This window comes from Convolutriloba macropyga, chromosome 12, assembly GCF_964194025.1.
Source record: "Convolutriloba macropyga chromosome 12, txConMacr16.3, whole genome shotgun sequence".
NCBI classification, from domain to species: domain Eukaryota; kingdom Metazoa; phylum Xenacoelomorpha; order Acoela; family Convolutidae; genus Convolutriloba; species Convolutriloba macropyga.
In genome coordinates this window covers 35,880,994-35,900,252 of record NC_134479.1, presented here as the reverse complement: position 1 = coordinate 35,900,252, position 19,259 = coordinate 35,880,994, and the positions used below count along the sequence as shown (strand labels likewise).

Sequence of the window (19,259 nt, the reverse complement as noted above, 5' to 3'; positions counted from 1 at the left end):
AAACTTTTTATAATATGCATGAAGTGGCATAATTACTGAGAATTCAGAATACTCTTCAATAAAGTGTAGAAAAAAATCCAAAAATAATGAAAATTGCAATTTTTCTTGTAAGGATTAAAACATGTTACTTAAATACAGAAAAAGTAACGAAGTTGGAAATCAGTTATGTGCAAATGTAACACGTGCAATGCACAAAATCTACAGAATGTTTGGGTTCTATCCTGCCCCCCCCCCCCCCGTTTAGAGGACATGAAATATTTGCCACTCCAGGAGCCGATAGTAAATTTTTTCGGATCGATTTTATTTCACCCCCGCCCCATGCTTAGTGGACACATAATATTTTTATGCCCCAGAAACACTGCTGTTTTTTACATAGTAATATGCTATATAACAGCCACAAATTGTAATTGGGAGCATAGAAACTCTGGGGCAACAGAATAGATACAATTCCTATAAGTAACGTGCATTTAGCTATGTATAGATTCTAAGTGGGTCGTAAAAACATTCGTTGACGGGAACAGAATAGATGCAAATTTTGCTGTACAAAAAGATTCTGGAATTCTATGTTCTTTCAAACCATTTACGGTGTCACAGATTTACTTTATCTGTACCAGACGCTATAATGTTGCAGTAAATAAAAGCCAGTTATATTTATCTGCAAATTTATTATAAAAACGCTATTAACTTAAATTTTTGCTAACCACTGAACTCCACATTTGTTTTTCTCGGTAACCTTTTGATATTGCTCATTTACAACAATATTTAGAGCTATTTTGTTTAATGTTTACTTCAAGCAAGTTCAAAATATAATTAAACAGAGAAAATGCTCGTTGAATAACAGGAAGAAGCAATTCAATTTTTTTGAATTTTTCGTTTTTTCTTTTAATGATTTTGGTATGTGATCTCAGAAAAAATATAATACACTTTACATGGGGATTTTTATAAGCCAGTGAAGAAGTGAGATTGGAGTTGGAGACACAATACGTCCACTAAATTTGCGGTACAAACTGACTTTTTTATGTTTATGTGCAATCATTGCATTTGTTTTTTGAGATTTAATGGAATTCTCGCTCTCGCTGAATGCCTGACAGTGTATATGACAAAATTATATTACACAGCTCAAAAGTTACCAGTTTGTAACCTACATTTGAGGTATTTCGTCAGAACTTTCCACATTGAAATTTTCTCGCTCTTCTCAAAGTCGCGAGCTTAAGTGTATTTCACAAGGGTAACTGAGAACACATTTATAAACATAAGCTATAATCTTTAATCACATTCGAGTGTAATTTGAACGAATTTGCTCACCTCTCATGTTGTCACGTAGTTTGTAATAAACATATTCAATTTTTTTGGAAATTAATTGAAGTATATAAAGTTATAAAAACTATATTTATATAGCGTATTCTGGCCACCCTCCCTCAAATTCATCGAACAGTTTATTTTTGCACCAAAAGGAAGCATCAATAGTTTCTAACATTGGATTCTGGTATTTTTTCTTTCTTTTCCTATCAAATTCCCGCCATTTTTGATAACTTGCCTACCCGGAGGTTATGTTAACGGATGTCGTGAAATATAACATATGCCCAATCGTATTCTGTTCTCTTTCTTGAGTACAATTGACTTACGACATGGCAAACCTACCTATAAGCTTATTTTTAGCAGCGATCTTCCAAACAAGCTCCTAAAATTGTTGGTGTACGCAAAATTTCTTAAATGATACGTGCTTAAAATGATGTGCATAAATTTTTTTATAGCTCGAAGATAAGTTTGACTAGAAATATAAATCTTTTTGATGCGTGCTCGAGATCTAAAAACGTTTCTTTTCGCTTGTGAATTCCATTGTTCCATTAAATAAATAGATGTTCTAAACTTAATAAGTCAAAGTCGTTATATTTCTGTACTACATTGGGCTTTGCATACTAAGATGTGTTTTTGACAAATATTTGATTTTTGTACAGTTTATTTGTTGTTTCGACTATACAAATTAATACAAAACAATTATATTTTGAGCAAAAAGAAATGATTACACCCGCAATTGATATTGTTGCTCTGTCGTTTCTCATTTTAACATTTCAAGGTAATAGTTCAATCTTTTTCAAAGTTACCAGAGAAGCAGGAATCCCACAAGATTTGAGCTGAATATATAAGCACTTGTAATACGAAAAAGTTGGCACTTATATTATAATACTTGCTGTATTCCTTGGTCTTTCCAACCCCCCCCCCCCACACACACACACACACAAACGCATAGTAGTGAAGGAACTGTATGGTCAAACGTTTCTTTTTGATCAGCCAATTGTGGACGATATTTCACGTTGAAAGAAAAGATTGGTATCATCAGAAAACGTAAAATATTCAAATGAATATTTTTTGAACTTCGTCTTTTTCAATATTTTATCAAGCGAAGCATTGCGAATCCTGATAATTATTACTAATTTACTAATCCTGCTAATTATTACTAATTTTGTTCTTTTTCTCTATTTTCACTCAAATTTTGTTTTTTGTTGATGCAAAAAAGTTCAAAGGTGATACCACACTGGATTTTGTTTTACTTTAGCCATTTCGCCATCTGTTTTTTTTTTCATTTTTTTTAAACTCACCTTTTTACAAACATTTGCAAAAGATCAGCATTTTAACCATTATCTCAAAATTTATCGCCAGCGGACACCATGAAAAAAGCTGGCTGGCATCTTCATCCTAAAATATAGAAAAGTATCGTTAATTTCTTGATCAATTTTCCGAGGGTGTGATCTGGATTAAAGTTCTGTCGTTGCTGCTAGCTTCCAAAGAGTGATCCCGTGCAATTGTTTTCAACTGTTTGTTCAATCCGTGTAGACTTCTCGTATAGTTTTGAAATTTAACGCTTTTTCGTCTCAAGTTTTTCATCAATTTTAGCCTTTACGCAATAAAGTGATTAACCATTAGATAAGTGTTTTGCAACAAAAAAACGAAGTCATATTAACAGTTTCTCGCAATCGACCGAGTTCAAATTTTATAATCGTTTTTGGGCCAGATTTGTTGTAATTTATAAAAAGCGAGCGGTTAAGGTTTTCAATTCTGCATGGGTTCATCTGAAGTACGCGACATGTAGTTTTCATCTGAAATTATTTAGTTGCTTTAAAGTTCTTACCATTTGCAATTTTGGCGCCAATTATTGTTGTAACTATTCCACCTTTTTGTACTGCAATTTATGCTCCGTGTTAATTTGAATGTTAAATTTGTTTGCAATAAAAAACAGAAACGTATTTTTTTCTTGATTGCAAAATTTCATGCTGAAGAAGTTCATTGAAATTAGCCATCGTGGTCTAAGTTCACTGTAGACGATTTGTGCGAATTAGGACTTGTTAATTAAGAACTGAAGTGTACTGTAGACGATTGCCGATGTATACCTTATTAGCTTTTTGAAGATTAAGGGTAAAAATAGGTATTAATTGTAACTAACATTCGACATAATTATCGTTTTCATAGAAGTTCAAGACTAGCTCCAAAGAATTTTAAAAGATTTTTTTTATTTCAGATGGTATTTTGCGTTTAACTAGTTTTAAATTTCTATGGGCCTTACTTCTCAACGAATTGCAATATAAGCGCAGTGTTCAGAATTTTTAAAAAATATGTGTGTTTATGTTTATGAGTCAATATTTTGTTGTCACTTTTTGCTAATAATTGCTTATAAGTGCAATTAAGTCGCTAAAGGAGAAACTATCTATATCAAGGGTTCATGTGGGACGTCGTCTATGGATAATTCAGAGTTCTAATGGTTTTCAGTTTGCTTTTTAAAACCATACGAATTAGTCGTTTTTGAATTTTTTTGCCAATGTTTGAGTTTTTCACATCAAAAAACTTAAAACCACTAATTTTTCTAGAACTCCATTGTAATTTAGAGTTTAGATAGAAGTTTTTTCGATTAATTATGTTTTGAATTTGAACAATTTAGGTCTTTTTGCATAAATTCTGGTTGAAGTCGATTGATTCCTTGTTAAATTTTAACCATTTTTTATCAATGTTCTTAGTTAATTGAAAAAAAAAACGATCAAATAACAATTTCTATTGCACGTGGGCTCCATTGACAATTTCCACATTTTCGAGGCTAATCGTTCATTCGAAAGATATGAGGTTTCTTCTTTAGAAGTGGGATACCTCTTACTTCAGAGGTATGTATTTGAGCCACGAATGCTTGTTGATTTAGAGAAGTTGGATTTAAGCGTAGGATAACAGTTCGTAATTATAACAAGCAATAGTGTTACGAATGTGGCTTTATTCTGATGTCGTGCAAAAGTGTCTCAAAACCTTATTGATCTTTTCTTGTATCAAAACAAGACAGATTGAGAACAACTGAATTTCAGTAATCCTGTTAAGAGAATGAAAATTGTTTAAGTAATAAAATAGGAAAGTTTGAACACAACTGAAAACTTGACTGTATAGTCGGAGGTAAAGTTTACCTAGGTGAATAACAATGAAGAATAAACTTAAGATTAACTGACACAAGAACATCTAAGAATTTAGTACACTTTTCAAAATAGGGTATAACCCTACCATATATCCGTGGCTTTGACAAAATTAGAAACTGCAAATGATTAAATTTTATAATATAAATAACATATTTACTGGTTAGTATATTTATTACTTTATTACTCATAATTGCGTTAGAATTTCAACAATAACATGACAAGTGGAATCGCTATGGCTTTCCAAATTAATACGAGAGAACATGTAAACAGTCAAAATTTACAAACAGAATTAAACAAATCGCGTAGAGGCAAATGCAGCACAAGTGTAACACCATTCAATTTAACATACAATTCTTTTGAATGAACATATTTCCATTCATAACGTAACTTTCAAATGAAAACGAGTTCAACAACAATTAAATTGAAGCCTTGAAATTAAAGATGAAATTGAAAATTTCAACTGGACAAATTTGACATTACTTATTGATATTTATGAACAAATTCAAATTTTTTTAGATTTGGTTTTCATCATCGAAAACGCTCATACTGACCTTACGTTCTTAGTCAGCATAATCGTATTCCTCAGGAGGCGAATTTCAGAGCGGGCGAATACGAGGGTCTGGTGGGCTCACGACTGGTAATTCGAAAGAAGTGGTTTTAATGCCACCTCTTGTATAACTGTTTTGATTACCGGGTTGTTAGGTTTCGGTCGTTTAGGCGCAGGCATCGTCTCAGGGTCACTGACAGAGCATACCGAGCTCTCGAATCCGTAAGAGTCCAGTGCTTTACGGTTCCTTTTTCCATCGTGGTATTGGGACTCGCTATCGAAGAGGCTGCTTTTGTAATAGGTGTCGCAGATAATTTGCGAGTGCGGCTTGTCCCAGCTTGAGGCTGTTTCGGCTTGCGAGGAGACATGGCCTTCGAAATATTGCTCTTTGCCTATGAAATGCCTGATATGTTATCAGCTTGGCGATGACTTATCTTTATGTCCCCTCTATAATTCTTCTTGAGCTCCTTGGAATGCTCCGTAATTTTTTTCCGTAGTTTTGTCATACGGAAAAAGTCGTTTTTGGCCGTACTGCCACAACTCCGTCTGTCGCTCTGCTCGCGTTCCAAACTTAGCAATATCACTATTGCGCACCTTCACTTCTGGAACTCCTGGCTCTTTGATTGCTATCGTTGTCGGGGATGTGCGTACAACTCTACTACCGGGCGCTAATGCTTCCCAAAGGCCTCGCAGATCCCACTTTGATCATTTGGAGACTTTCCTGGCATGTTATTAGCTAATTTCATGCAGCTTAGTCGTCTTTTAATTGTTTGTATCAAACGCTCTACTAATGCAATAGCCCCTATGATCGTTTGCAGCAGCGGTAATAATGTTAATGTTTATTTTGTTTACAGAAATTTTTAACTTTGTTTTCTAATATACAACGTAATTTGTCTAATCTAATTTTTCAAGGGTTTCCTTGTATTTGTATTTATTCGTCTAGAAATTTAACTACATTAAGTCCGTTAGATTTGTCATATACTTCTACCGTAGGATACTTAGAGAAACGGTTAAACATGCAACGAAATATATGACTTAGTTTTTTTCACTTGTACTTGGTCCACCAAAGTCTAGTTGAATTTTTTTATTATGTTGGGAACAATTTATCAAAAGTTGCCATTTTGACGCTGGGATGACTAGTTTAAGATTCTTACCAATCTCAGTGCATGGTTTAAACTGCACGGCCTTATTGAGGATTTCACGATGCAAATAGGGCCAGAATGCATATTGTCCAAGGGTAATCAAACCCCAAATGCCTGGGTATGTGAGGTGCAAAAACTCAGGGACCTTGTCTTGAATAGAGTGTGGAATCGCCACGGGTTCATCAGCGCAGAAACACCTCACGAAAACGTCAAGGTCTCTCCAGTACGAAAGAAGATAAGGATTGACGTTCTTATATCTCTGTTCATCTCCCTGGAGGAAGCAATCTCTCACTTTCAAAACTGCATCCTTGCTCGTACGCACCGCAAGAAATCCTTTAGTGAACAGCTGAGTTATATTTTTTTTCAAAGACCTGCTCCTTTGAATGTCCTAAATTGGCTGACATAGGGCCCTAATTTGATGAACGGTTGGAATTTACCGCCGAATTTGGGGTTGATTGGAAATTTACTCTACCAGCTGTAGGTGCTGTGGTGTTTTAGGAGATGTATTCGAAGTAATCTTGGTTGAATTATTGGAAAGCTGGATTTGTGCTGCGTTTGCAGAGTGAGAAAGTAGCAACTGATTCGTGCGGACATTTACGGCAGAAAGCAATTTGAAATGGTTTGTTTGGTTGGCTATTGAGGCACAAGTGAAATGTGACTGATTTACGCTGTTAAAGTTCTGTGATTGACACTATTGTGGTGTGGTATTTATATAAACTCTGCAATTGCGTCACAAATGCGGGTAATTGTTGCAACTGCAGATTCCTCATCATATTTGTTTGTAATTTTTTCGTTTTGGTTCGGTTGGGGAGAAATGTAATCTACCAGCCTCCTTTTCGCGCCTGGTATAGTTTAAATATTAAAATCAAAAAGTAATAGCGATCCACCCAACGAGTTAAACTACTATTGTAAGATTTTTTAGATGTGTGTTCTTTCATGAAGGAAAGTAACGCTCGATGATCTGCAATAAATGTAAATGATTTTCCAAAGAGATAACATTTAAAATTTTCAACAGACCACACCACTCCAAATAATTCCAGTTCATTGACGCTATATTGTTCTTCATTTGAGTTAAGGAAAAGAGACGCGAATACAACTGTATGGAAACTTGTTGGTGATCTTTCTTCTAATGCAGCTCTAGATGCTTCGCATTTGATTCGGGTTTCCAAATGTGGTTTATAGTGTGTGTTTTCTGTAGCGTTTGCTACTTTATCTTTAAAACGTTGGAAGTGAGTTTCAAGTTCTTTATTCCAAATGAATTTAGTGCTTTTTAATTAAAGGTCGAAATAGATGACATAATTGAGAAGGATTAGGCATGAACTTACCCAGGTAGTGAACAGATCCTAAAAAAGGTCGTAATTGTTTAAAATTTTTAGGTGCTGTTAAATTTAGGATTGCTGATGTTTTGGTCTTAAGTGGTGCGATCCCAGATTGAGTAAATTTGTAACTCAACCATTCTATTTCAGTTTTAGCGAAATGACATTTGGATGGATATACTCTCAAATTATATCTGTCTAAATTTTTAAGACATTTATAGAATAACTTTAAATGATCTTCTTTTGAACCACGACTAACCACTGTAATGTTGTCTAGAAAATAATGAGTTTTATTTAGTCAACTAATATGTAGTCCATTACTTTTTGGAATGCTGCTGGCGTGCCAGTTAACCTTTAAAAACCAGTAATAAAACGATATCGGCCTGTACCCTCAACACTATTAATGTGGAAAATGCAATGCAGTGAGGTTTCTGGGTGTAATTTTAATTGACTTTAAGCGTATTCCAAATTCAGAGTTGAGAAGTAAGCTGTTTCATGTGATGCGTTTGCTTTTGAATATTGTTGTATCGTGTCATTTAAATTATCACTGTTAGGAATTTGATCTTTAATTTTGTGTATTGATTTGTTTAGAGTCTTGGAATCTAATGCTAATTTAGCAATTTCATCTCTCTTCACAGTTATAACAATTGGAGAAATGAGATTTTTATCTGAACAATTATTCAATTTGATAATGTGTTTTGCATCTCCCAATTTTGTTAAAATCTGTATTAACTAAGGATTGAAGATTAATAGGGACTCAGCGTCCTTTTTGATGAGTTGGCGTAAAATATTTGTGAAATGTTGATTTTACTGTGTTTTAATGATTTACCAATTCTAGAGGTTAAACCAGGAAAGTCAAATGCTATTTATTGCTTAGTTGAACATTGATTTTGATCAACATTTGAGATTTGTTTAGTTTGCGTCAGGGAAAGCCCGAGCTGAGGGCAGAGATCTCTTCCGATTATTGGTCTATGACCATCTTCAACAACTGTAATTTTCATATTCACAGCAGCCCAGTCGTTGCATTTCACCGACGTATTCATTACACCAATAATTTTAATTTACTCGTTAGAGAAAGTTTCTAGATAGAGATTGTCCGGAGATTGTAACAGAAAGCTTTCTTGACTATTCAAAACTACCGCGTTTGCCAAACTTATTTTAAGGATGGTGCAAACGCTCTCCGAATCCACTAAATCTTTTGTTTCCGTAGTCCCGATGCGATTGTGCATATTAACTGGTTCCACCTCGCTGATATTGTCAAAATCAGAAATTACAGCAACACAGTTGTCATCAAATTCGTCGTAATCAGAGTCGTAGTTGGCATCATAGATACTGTGTCTTTGCAACATTCTCTCAATCTGATTTACATGTTTCCCTGCCGTGACAGAGGTACTAATAGTTGTAGCTTCAGAAGAAGTGTCATCTACGTTGTTGATTCTTGATTTTGGTTTCATTTGTACTTTTGTTATTTGGCAATTTTTGCAAAATTGATGGCCATTCCGCAATTTTTGCAGTTTTTCCTCGTGTAGGACAGTTCTGACAGTGTCTAGCTGACCATCCGTTGCCACAATTCGAGCAGTTTGTAGGTTTCGCAAAAGTATTAGACGATGATCTGGGTGTTCCGAGGGTTTGAGATGCTATTGACTGACATATTCGGTTCCTGGTTCGCAGTAGTTTGAGCAGCTGTTCCTAATATTTTCAATTGGTTTTGGATGCCCATCTCGATCTCTATTTCCACTTCTAATGCTTTTTTGCCGATCTCGTTTCTTCCAGTAGTTCTCTCATTATTTCGCCAACTTGCATATTCGCAATGAAAACGTCTCGAATGATAAATTCTTCGTGGTCACCAAGACCACAGTTCTGTGAAATTTCCCGGAGACATCCGTAGAAAATTTCGACCGGCTCTCCTTTGAGTTGTTTTTGTGTTAAGAATGTATAGCGATCGGATGGTATTTTTCTCTGCTTAGTGGGGACGTTATCTAAACTTTGCCAAAGATCCTTTGTCGAGATTTGATCAATTTGAATGCTTAGTTCCAGAGAACCAAATATCCGGAGGTGTTCCATGCCAAGGCTAAGATAAGTGAGATTGACAGCTGTGTTCTCACAAAGTTTGCATGGTCTGTCACCACACAATATTTCCGCCGCTTCAATCTTTTGACATTTTTTGAACCACGCATTCTTAAGTTGTTCATTCCGAATTCTGCGGTCTCTTTCGCTTTGAGCTGTGCTTTTGTCAACATCGTCTTCATAGATAGGTACGGGGGAAAAGTAACCTTATCCGGTGGAGCTTCTCTTAAGATGTTGATCGAAATGCCCTCTTTAGCAAGTATGGCCAGCTTCAGAATTATTCTCCAACGTTCCCATCTCAACGGGGGTTCCAATGTAGGCCGCTCCCTAAAGGGTTCGATTCCCAAAAGGCCTCGTTCTTTATTTGCTGACTGAGCCATGTGATACCTCATACTTCAGAGGTTTGTATTTGAGCCACGAATGCTTGTTGATTTAGAGAAGTTGGATTTGAGGTCCAAATCCACAGTACTCGGTGAAGCGTAGGATTACAGTTCGTAATTATAACAAGCAATAGTGTAACGAATGTGGCTCTATACTGATGACGTTAAATTGTGTCTCGAATCCTTAGTGAGCTTTTCTTGTATAAAAACAAGAGAAGTTGAGAACAACTGAATTTCAGCAATACTATTAAGAGAATGAATGTTAGTTTAAGTAATAAAATGGGAGAGTTTGAACATAACTGAAAACTTGACTGTATAGTCGGAGGTAAAGTTTACCTAGGTGAATAACAATGAAGAATAGACTTAAGATTAACTGACACAAGAACATCTAAAAATTTAGTACACTGTTCAAATTAGGGTTTAACCGTACCACAAGTTGCTTGAAAACTTTTGCGCCACCTTTGAAAATAATTGTTTGTTTAATTCATTTTTTTCAACAAAGTGTTGTGTTCAAATTTTTCAAGCGATTTTTTTTCTAAATTTTTGTTTTTCACATAAAAAATCCGTTAGGTATGCGAAAATTTTCCCCCTACTTTTGAAGGATTTTCCTTTTATGAGCTTTTATTTCATTCATCTTGTCGTCCATCAGTGTTTGATGTTTACAATGTTTTGAAGTTTAACTTTATAACTATCTTCTATTTTTCTGAAGTTCAAAGTTCGCATATTATTTGATTATCTTTAGAAATGTATTTACGTGTTTTTGAATGAAATTATGCCTGGGCAGAGTAAAGGACTGAACATAGGTGTCGAAATTTGTGTTGAAATAATTATTTGTAAAAATATGTATAATTATATATAAGCTTTTCAAAAAAATCATTCGGAATTAAATAATATACATTATAATATATAAAAAATTAACTATACAATTATCGTATTTTTAATATATATATATATATATATATATATATATATATATATATGTGTGTGTGTGTGTGTGTGTGTGTGTGTGTGTGTGTGTGTGTGTGTGCGTGTGTTCGTGTGTGTGTGTGTGTGCGGGTTTGTATGTATATATATATATATATATATATATATATATATATATACATATATATATATATATATATATATATATATATATATATAATTTTTTAGTAAGAGATCAGATATTGTTGCTTTTGTGCTCGCTGTTTCCGTCCTCAGCTAATTCAGGGTGAGTCGTTTTTTAGCAAATTTTACCGATCTTGTGAACAAAGTACAGGAAATAGGTTTTATATTTTATGGAACAGTTAAATTCTTTTTTGGTTCTCTCGACCTTGTATCTCAAGGAATATGAATAGAAATAGAGTTCTAAGTTTGGTAATTTGAGAATCTAGTTGCAAATTCGATTTAAATCTTCTTTCATCTTTATTTGTGGTCGAAAAGTTTGCATTATACACAAAAAGTTCTTTAATAAACAGCACAATTTTATTTTGGAAAATACACTGATGTCGAAAATTTGTGAGTAAACTTGATATGCAGTTTTGTGGCGGCAACTTTCAAGTTTAAACATATTATTTGCTATTACAATGTGTCTAAATTGTCGCTTTCCTTAAAAACTTTTGACTTCTAAGCTAACAAGGCGGCACAGCAATGTGCGATGGCACATAAGGTCCCAACCCCGCCCATCCACATTTTTGTCATAATTGTCTATCAAATGAGGAACAGATAGAAAACCCAAAAATTTTTTTTGGGAATCCCAAAAAAAAACCAAAAAAGCCCAAGTATTTTTCAAAAAAATTGCGTATGAACGATAAGATAGCCACCAAAGCAAATAACTCAGTGGAGTAAAAATTGCAGCATTAAATTGCTGTGATATGCCAGTATTAAGAAAGCGAGTCAAGACGAACAGCAAAATCAAACAACAATAACAACAAACATTAACTACATCAAAAACTTTTTGTCCGTTTTAAAAAACAAAATTTAATAACAAAGTCAACATGCCGTCAGATGAAACTAAAACGAAAGAAAATAACATATAAATAACCTGAAAAGATATGGTCCAGTCCATAAAAAGGTTTAGTAACAATTACACAAAAAAGAACAAAAACAGTAAAGTTAAAAAATTCGCTCATTTTTTTTAAATAATTAAGTTCGAAGTAATTGAAACCATTAGAAATCAAGTAAAATATCCCAAAGGTTTATGATTAACAATGCTTCTATAGAAGGGCATTAGGACCTGTCCTTTTTCATTTCTTTAAGCGGCTAAAAAGAACAACAAAAAACAACAAACAAAAATTCAATTGAAACTTGCCAAAAAACGCTGTCAAAACCCTCAAGCGATATTTCGGCGCTCAAAATATATTTGTTTGCGTCTTCTTCAAACACCGATAATGTAGTATTTGGCCATTTATTAGCTAGTCTAGGTAACAAGTAGACAAAAAAGAGAAAAGGGCAAAAGTATGTAATAATTTTGATTTTTTTTTCGAAATAAAATTATATCAAAAGTCATGAAAAACATTAATTACACAATGGAAAAAATTAAATAGGGTCGTTTATTCGTCCAAAAGAATTTTTTGTGACCTGCAATTATCCAGAATAATTCTTGCGTCTACAAAATAACGTCAAAAATGACAAAAATCAAATTAATTTACTCTTTTTATGAAAAACCTCAAAAGTCAGTAAGTTCATAACGCATTCTTTACCAAAAAAGATTTTGGGACATCAATCCCTTTTGACACCTTCCCTTGACACCCATAATGTCATATTTGACCTGTAATTAACGAGATTAGGTACCAAAAAGAAAATTAACGATTGTCATCAAAGTCATGAAAGCCATCAGCTATCTATTAGTATCAGAATATCGGCTCATCTACTCTTCCATGGAAAGTGAAACCTATAATTATACAGGAAATTTCATACAACTGAAATGACAAAGTATAAATGACAGTTAAAGACAAAATTAAAAAATTCAATTAATTTCTTGAAGAAAGAAATGTCAAGGCCGTTAAAACGATAATCTAAATCTTTAAGGATTTTAATATGTTCAATTGTGTTTCAATTTAAACTCTAATAATGTCACATGAGAGCTGTCAGCAATGTTGTAATGTGACTAGAAAACATGAAAAACATGAAAACATGGCAAATTTCTAAAAACAAAAAAAAATCGGAAATCTAGTAGTATCAAAGCCAGAAAACAATAACTTCAGGCTTAAAACGCAATTGAGACTAAATTTCAAATCAGTAGAATGAAGAAGCATTCTTTCTCTGCAAACACTAAGCTGCAAGTTGACCAAATTAAAACAAAATGGAGGAAAAGTTTATTAAGCCACTATTTATTTAAAAATCAATTATTTTTAAAACTCCAAACGATCATAAACTTTCAAGTAAAAAACTAAAAGCATTATTTGCAGCTTAAAAGGAAGCCAATTGGTCCAATCACTCCTGCGGTTTCATTTGGTATGTTCTGTTCTTTATTATTTAAAAAAGGTCTTTTTTTAAAAAAAAAGACCGACTGATTGCAATCCGTATTCTTTTTGGATTATAACAGTCCAAGACTGGCTTAAAATTAGCCCTGCGAATGCCTATTGTCCGTTAGGATTTATTGTTTTTTCGAATATTGTAGGCTTAGATAATTTGATAGTTGAAAACTCGAAAACAATTCTGCATTTTTGATAATAAACGAGTAAAGCTAGCAAAAAAGGCAAAATTTTAATTACAGAGCACTCTCAGCAGACGTTGAAGTAGAAACAGCCTCCTTCTGAGTCTACAAAGATTGTATTAGTGTTGTTTGGGGGTGTAGTGCCGGCGAATTTAATCAAAGTGGACTAATGTAGCTGATTTCGTGCTGTTTTTGATGAAAAAGGCTAAATTTTTAAAAATTTTTGACAAAAAAAAAATTAAATCAGAATAATCAACAAGGCTTGTTTGTCTTTTAAAAAAATCAAAGACACTATTCTTAAACATTTCATCAAATTATAGCAAAATTGACGAAAATTTAGGCAAAAATTTTCGCAAATGTGAATAAAAACAACGTGAATTCACTCTACTTTTCTCAGAAGTTTAAACCTCGATAAATCCCTGTAGAAAACGAAAATTAAAAAAATCTTTTTAATTATTTTTAATTCCATATTTTACGCTGGACGATCTTTCTAATGATACCAGTCTCAACTCTCTACAATGAATATATCGATCGGCGAAAATTGACTGAACAAAAAAAACCCATTTGAGTATATAGTTCCTCCCCCCCCTCAAGAGGGGTCAGAAAAACGAGAAGGCTCGGTAATGTACGATCACACATGAGGTTCCAACCCCGCTCATCGACAATTTGGGCATAACTGTCTACCAAATGAGGAACAAATAGAAAAACACAAAAAATTTTGTGGGAATCCCAAAAAATCCAAAAAGCCCCCAAAAAACCCAAGTATTAAGCAAAAAAAAAACAGTGTATGAACAAAAAGATAGCCTCCAAAGCAATTAACTAAGTGGAGTAAAAAATGATGCACTAGATTGATCAGATACTCCAATACTAAGAAAGCGATTTAAGACGAACAGCAAAATCTGACAACGACAACAAACATTAATTACAACAAAAATTTTATGTCCGCTTTAAAAAACAAAACTTAATAAAAAAGTCAACATACCGTCAGATAAAACTGAAACTAAACAAAATAACCAATCGGTCACCAGAAAAGATATAGGACCAGTCCAATAAAGTTTTGGTAACAATTTGACAAAAATAACAAAAACAGTAAAGTTAAAAATTTCGCTAAATTTTTTTCAAAACAATTAACTTTAAAATAAGGAAAACTACTAGAAATCAATGCCAATTGTTTAAAATTACGAATATTTCTATAGAAGGGCAATAAAACGTGTCCTTATTCAGTTTAATATGGGCTAAAATTAACAACAAAATTACAACAAATAAAAATTCAATTTAAACTTGCCAGAAAAAGCTGTCGAAGGCAGAAAGCCATATTTCGGCCCTCAAAAAATTTTTGATTGCGCCTTTTTCAACAACCTAATATGTAGTATATGGCTTTTTTTTTAATGAGACTAGGTAACAAGTAGAGTAAAAAGCAAAAAAAGGGCCAAAGTAAGTACAGCCAAAGATTTGAAAGCCATTAATTACAAAATGAAATAAGTAAATAGGCTCGTTTACTCGCCAAAGGAAGCCCTTGAGACCTGAAGTTATCCAGAATGTGTCTTGCCTCTACAAAAAGAATGCCAAATTTGACAAAATCAAATAAATTTACACTTTCGGTGAAAAACCGGTGCCGAAGCAAGTAAGGTCTAAACAAAGTCTTTAAAAAAATAGAATCTGTCACCCCAATCCTTTTTGACGCCTTCCCCTGTCACCAGTCATGTTACATTTAACCAGTAATTAACGAGACCAGATGAGGGAAAGACATTAAAGAGAACAAAAATTGCGAACTTAAAAGTTTTTTTTAGTTTAGAAAACAATTGTTTTCAAAGTTATGAAAGCCATCAGCTATCTATTAATATCAGTATGTTGGCTCATATAGTTTTTTTATGAGAACCCAATAAAACTTGTCATTATACAGGAAATTTCACACGACTGAAACGACAAAGTAAAAATGTCAGTTAAAGACAAAATTAAAAAATTCATTTACATTCTTCAAGAAAGAAGTGTCGAAGCCTCAAAACAATAAGAGAAGGCCCAAAACCGCAATAGAGATTAAATTTAAAACAAATAGAATGAAGAAGCATTTTTTTCTTTTCTTTTCTGACATTTTTTTTTCTTAGCTACAAGCTGATCAAATTAAGGAAAAAATAGGGGAAAAGTTCATTTTGCCATTATTTATTTAAAAATCAATTTTTTTTAAAAGTCAAAACGTCAAAGACATAAAATTTCGAGTACAAAACTAAATGCATTAGCTTGGAGCTGCTTAAGAATCCAATCTGACCTATCACTCTTGAGCTTTGATTTGATATGTTCTGTTCTTTAATTAATATAGTAAAGTTCATTATTTAAAAATAAATCGACTGATTACAAACCGAATTCTTTTTGGATTGTAACAGTCTAAGATTGGTCCCAAAGTAGCCCTGCTAATATTTATCGTCCATCAGGAACACTTTATTTTTCGAATGTTATAGATATTGTTAATCTGTTAGTTAAAAACACAAAAGTAAATTCTTCGTTTTTGATAATGAACGAGTAAAGTTAGCAAAAAACGGCAAAGTTTTAATCACAGAGCACTCTCATCAGAAAATGAATAGAAATAGCCTCCTTTGAGTCTACAAGGATTGCATTAGTGTTGTTTGGGGGTGTACTTCCGGCAGATTTACTCAAAGTGGACTAGAGCTTATTTTGTGCTGTTTTTGTTGAAAAAGGCTGAATTTTGAAAAATTTAACCCAAATTTTTTCACGAAAAAATCAAAATCAAAGTAATCAACAATACTTTTTTTTGTCTTGAACAATAAAATCAACAACATTTATCTTAAAATTTTTATCAAATTTTATCAAAAGTGACGAAAATTTAGGCAAAAAATCCGGAGAATATGAATGAGAACAACTCTATTTTTCTCTGAAGTTTATACCTCGTTAACTCCCTGTAAAAAACGAAAATAAAAAAATGCTCTTTAATTACATATTCCTCGCTGGAAGAGCTTTCTAATGATACCACTTTCAACTCGCTACAATGAATATATCGATCGGCGAAAATTGTCTGAAGAAAAAAACCCATTTGAGTATATAGTTCCTCCCCCCTCATGAGGGGTCGGAACAATGATTGGAACAATTGTTGCTGCCTCAGCCTTCCTTTCATTTCTGCTTATCGTTGAATAAATGGGTCTTGCTGATTTTAATCAACAACAAAATGCTATTTGCCTGCAGCATTAAGAAAAGTACGAATATCTGGAAAGTTCTGCGGTCAGAGGTACAGCTTGCATGTACAGAAGTACAGCTCTTCTCATATTTTAAAAAAAAACAATTCGGAACTTATAACAAAAAATTTGGATATATTTTCCTAGCAAGAAAACCTTTTCAGTTGAGGTAGAAAAATTCAACGTTTACAATAGCAAAATTATGATAAAATCATCTGTTTTCATTATCAATTTAGTTCAAAGACCCTGTTCCTGTTTTGTTCAATAAAGTAGAACGTTAATAGTCCAAAAGAACTTCAATTTTAAGCAAACAAAAACTTAAGCAAATTGATAACACCAAACAATTGAAGGCTTTGTTACTGTGAAATCAAATAAACTGAATAGATTCATGTTCCGTAATAGGCTTCAAAACTTTTTCAGTTCTGAAATATGCCTTGCATTGAGTGTAAAGCCATTACGTCAGAACCAAATTTTATGAACCTAATAACTCCATGATTTTCATATTTCTTCAAAATTCTTTGGGTCAGAGGCGCATTAATTGTAATCGTTCTGTAGTTAAATTGTAATTCTTATTAACCTTTATGTAGGTTATAAATTACATTTACAATGTAAAAAGATGCAGATATTTTCCCTCAGATTTTTGTGCTAACCTAAAAACTTGTTTATAGAACAAATTGCGATCGTTCTTAAAAAACGCGATGGATTCGTAGAAGTTGGTACTTGAAACTTTCTGCAGAGGGGATAGTTTCCTGACAAACAATTTTGATAACATTTTACTAGCGTCGGTCCGTGGAATTGCTTTAGCGGACTCTGTGACTGTGCATTTGGGCTGGCCAAACATGCTTGCGATAAAACAAGACCATTTATGGTTCATAAGAACTCTTAAGAGAGTTCGATTTATGATATTTTTACATATCTTCTGCAGTCTGGTACCGCAGAAACTCCATTACCGAGAGTACTAAGATTTTTTGTTGTTTTTTGATGCTATGATTTTCCAGGAAAGATTTGATTGCATTTCCAGCAAAGTGTTAATTGCCTTTATGGCAATATATGGTGTATACTATGGAGAGTATATTTCTTTCTGGAAAGTGTTTTTCTTTGGTCCTATGGCAGTACATGATTCAAATAACGGATTAGGCAATTTCTGTTGCGTTTTATAATAACTAAGTTACAATTTTTGTTTTTTTTGGGAGCGCAAAGCTTCCACTTATGGTCCATTTTATGGTTAAAAAACTTTTATTGTCTAAAATTTGACTCTCAAAATTATTTTAGAAATCATAATCCTCACACTGAAGTTGAAGCTTCGTTTTTTGAAGTTTGAAAGTTTGAGCAGTAAATAATTGTCAATTTAAATTAGAGAAAAAAGAAAAAGTATTGCCATATTAAATGTCCCACAAGGGCACCATTGGATCAACTAGTGGGCTGTTTTTGAGGGTCAGCAGCTGATCAGCAGCATTTCAGGAAGCTAAAACCACAAAAAAATCCACTCAATCAGATTATTTCCATGATAATTATACTTTTACAACAGATAATTTTTTGAAGTTTTGAGAGATGAAATGTTTTTTTATTAAAAGTTACCAAAATACAGCATTTTTTATTCACAAAATTTCACCTTTATCATAAGTTCGATCCCTATTTCAGGCTTATTGCAGTTAGTTAATTCATCAACTGTTGAATCGGAATACGGAATTGACCTGACAAACAGTTTCGAAAGAGCGAAACCCTCCCCAGATTGGGAATCGTTGATATTCTGGATCCCAAATGGAATCAGTTTATTTGGACAGATGTGCCGATTGCAAAGGTAACTTAATAAAATATAGCTTAGAATAATTATTTTATAATGATACTGCCTTCCGGGATGAATTATCATCTTTGAAGCTATTATCTCTATTCAATTCTAACGGTATTTATTAATTGAAAATGTCTGAGAAATAATGACGATACAGTCATTATAGTCAAGCAAGGAGGCTCGGTGCACATTGTTTGCACATAATGTTCAAATGCCAATCTTATACGTTTGTGACTTTTCAACTATTAAAGACAAAACTCAATGTGTCTTTTGAAAAGAACTGCTAGTAACAGAGTAAAAATAACAGAGTAAAGAGCATCAGAATGAATTTAATCTAATCAAATTGAATTTCACTTCACTACAAAGCAGTTAAAGAGACTAGATAACATGTCGACTCAAAAAAAAGGTCAAAAATATGCAAAGTTTAAAAACTCCATTATCCAATTAAACATTTAACTTTATAACAATTATCAATTTTTAACTGAAAAAATACTGGAAAGAATTAAACTTAGCTGTTTTAGAAACCCATTTCACCTGTCTTAAGAATCATTAAACTACAAAACAACAACAATTAGATGAGAGATTTACAAAATCAAAACAAAGTACGAAAAAATATGAAGTCACTAAAAGCATACGTTAATAAAAAAAAGATTGCATATTTTCAATCAGCCCTCATTTGAATTTTAAAAAAGTCGGTTGTTAAGGCGGCAATGTATAATGAACTGTTAGCAACAGAGTAAAAACAAAA

The 19,259-nt window shown here is 33.1% G+C and overlaps 1 protein-coding gene across 1 annotated transcript in view; it reads left to right on the top strand.

Annotated features, from left to right (window-relative positions):
- The first annotated feature begins 2,010 nt into the window (after nt 1-2,010).
- Nucleotides 2,011-19,259, top strand: part of LOC142350903 (uncharacterized) — a 34,859-nt gene continuing 17,610 nt past the window's right edge. Inside the window, exons 1-2 of the mRNA XM_075402908.1 lie at nt 2,011-2,077; nt 18,364-18,523. Coding sequence (XP_075259023.1) covers nt 2,020-2,077; nt 18,364-18,523 — 218 coding nt within the window. The 5' untranslated portion in view covers nt 2,011-2,019. The remainder of the gene's footprint in view (nt 2,078-18,363; nt 18,524-19,259) is intronic.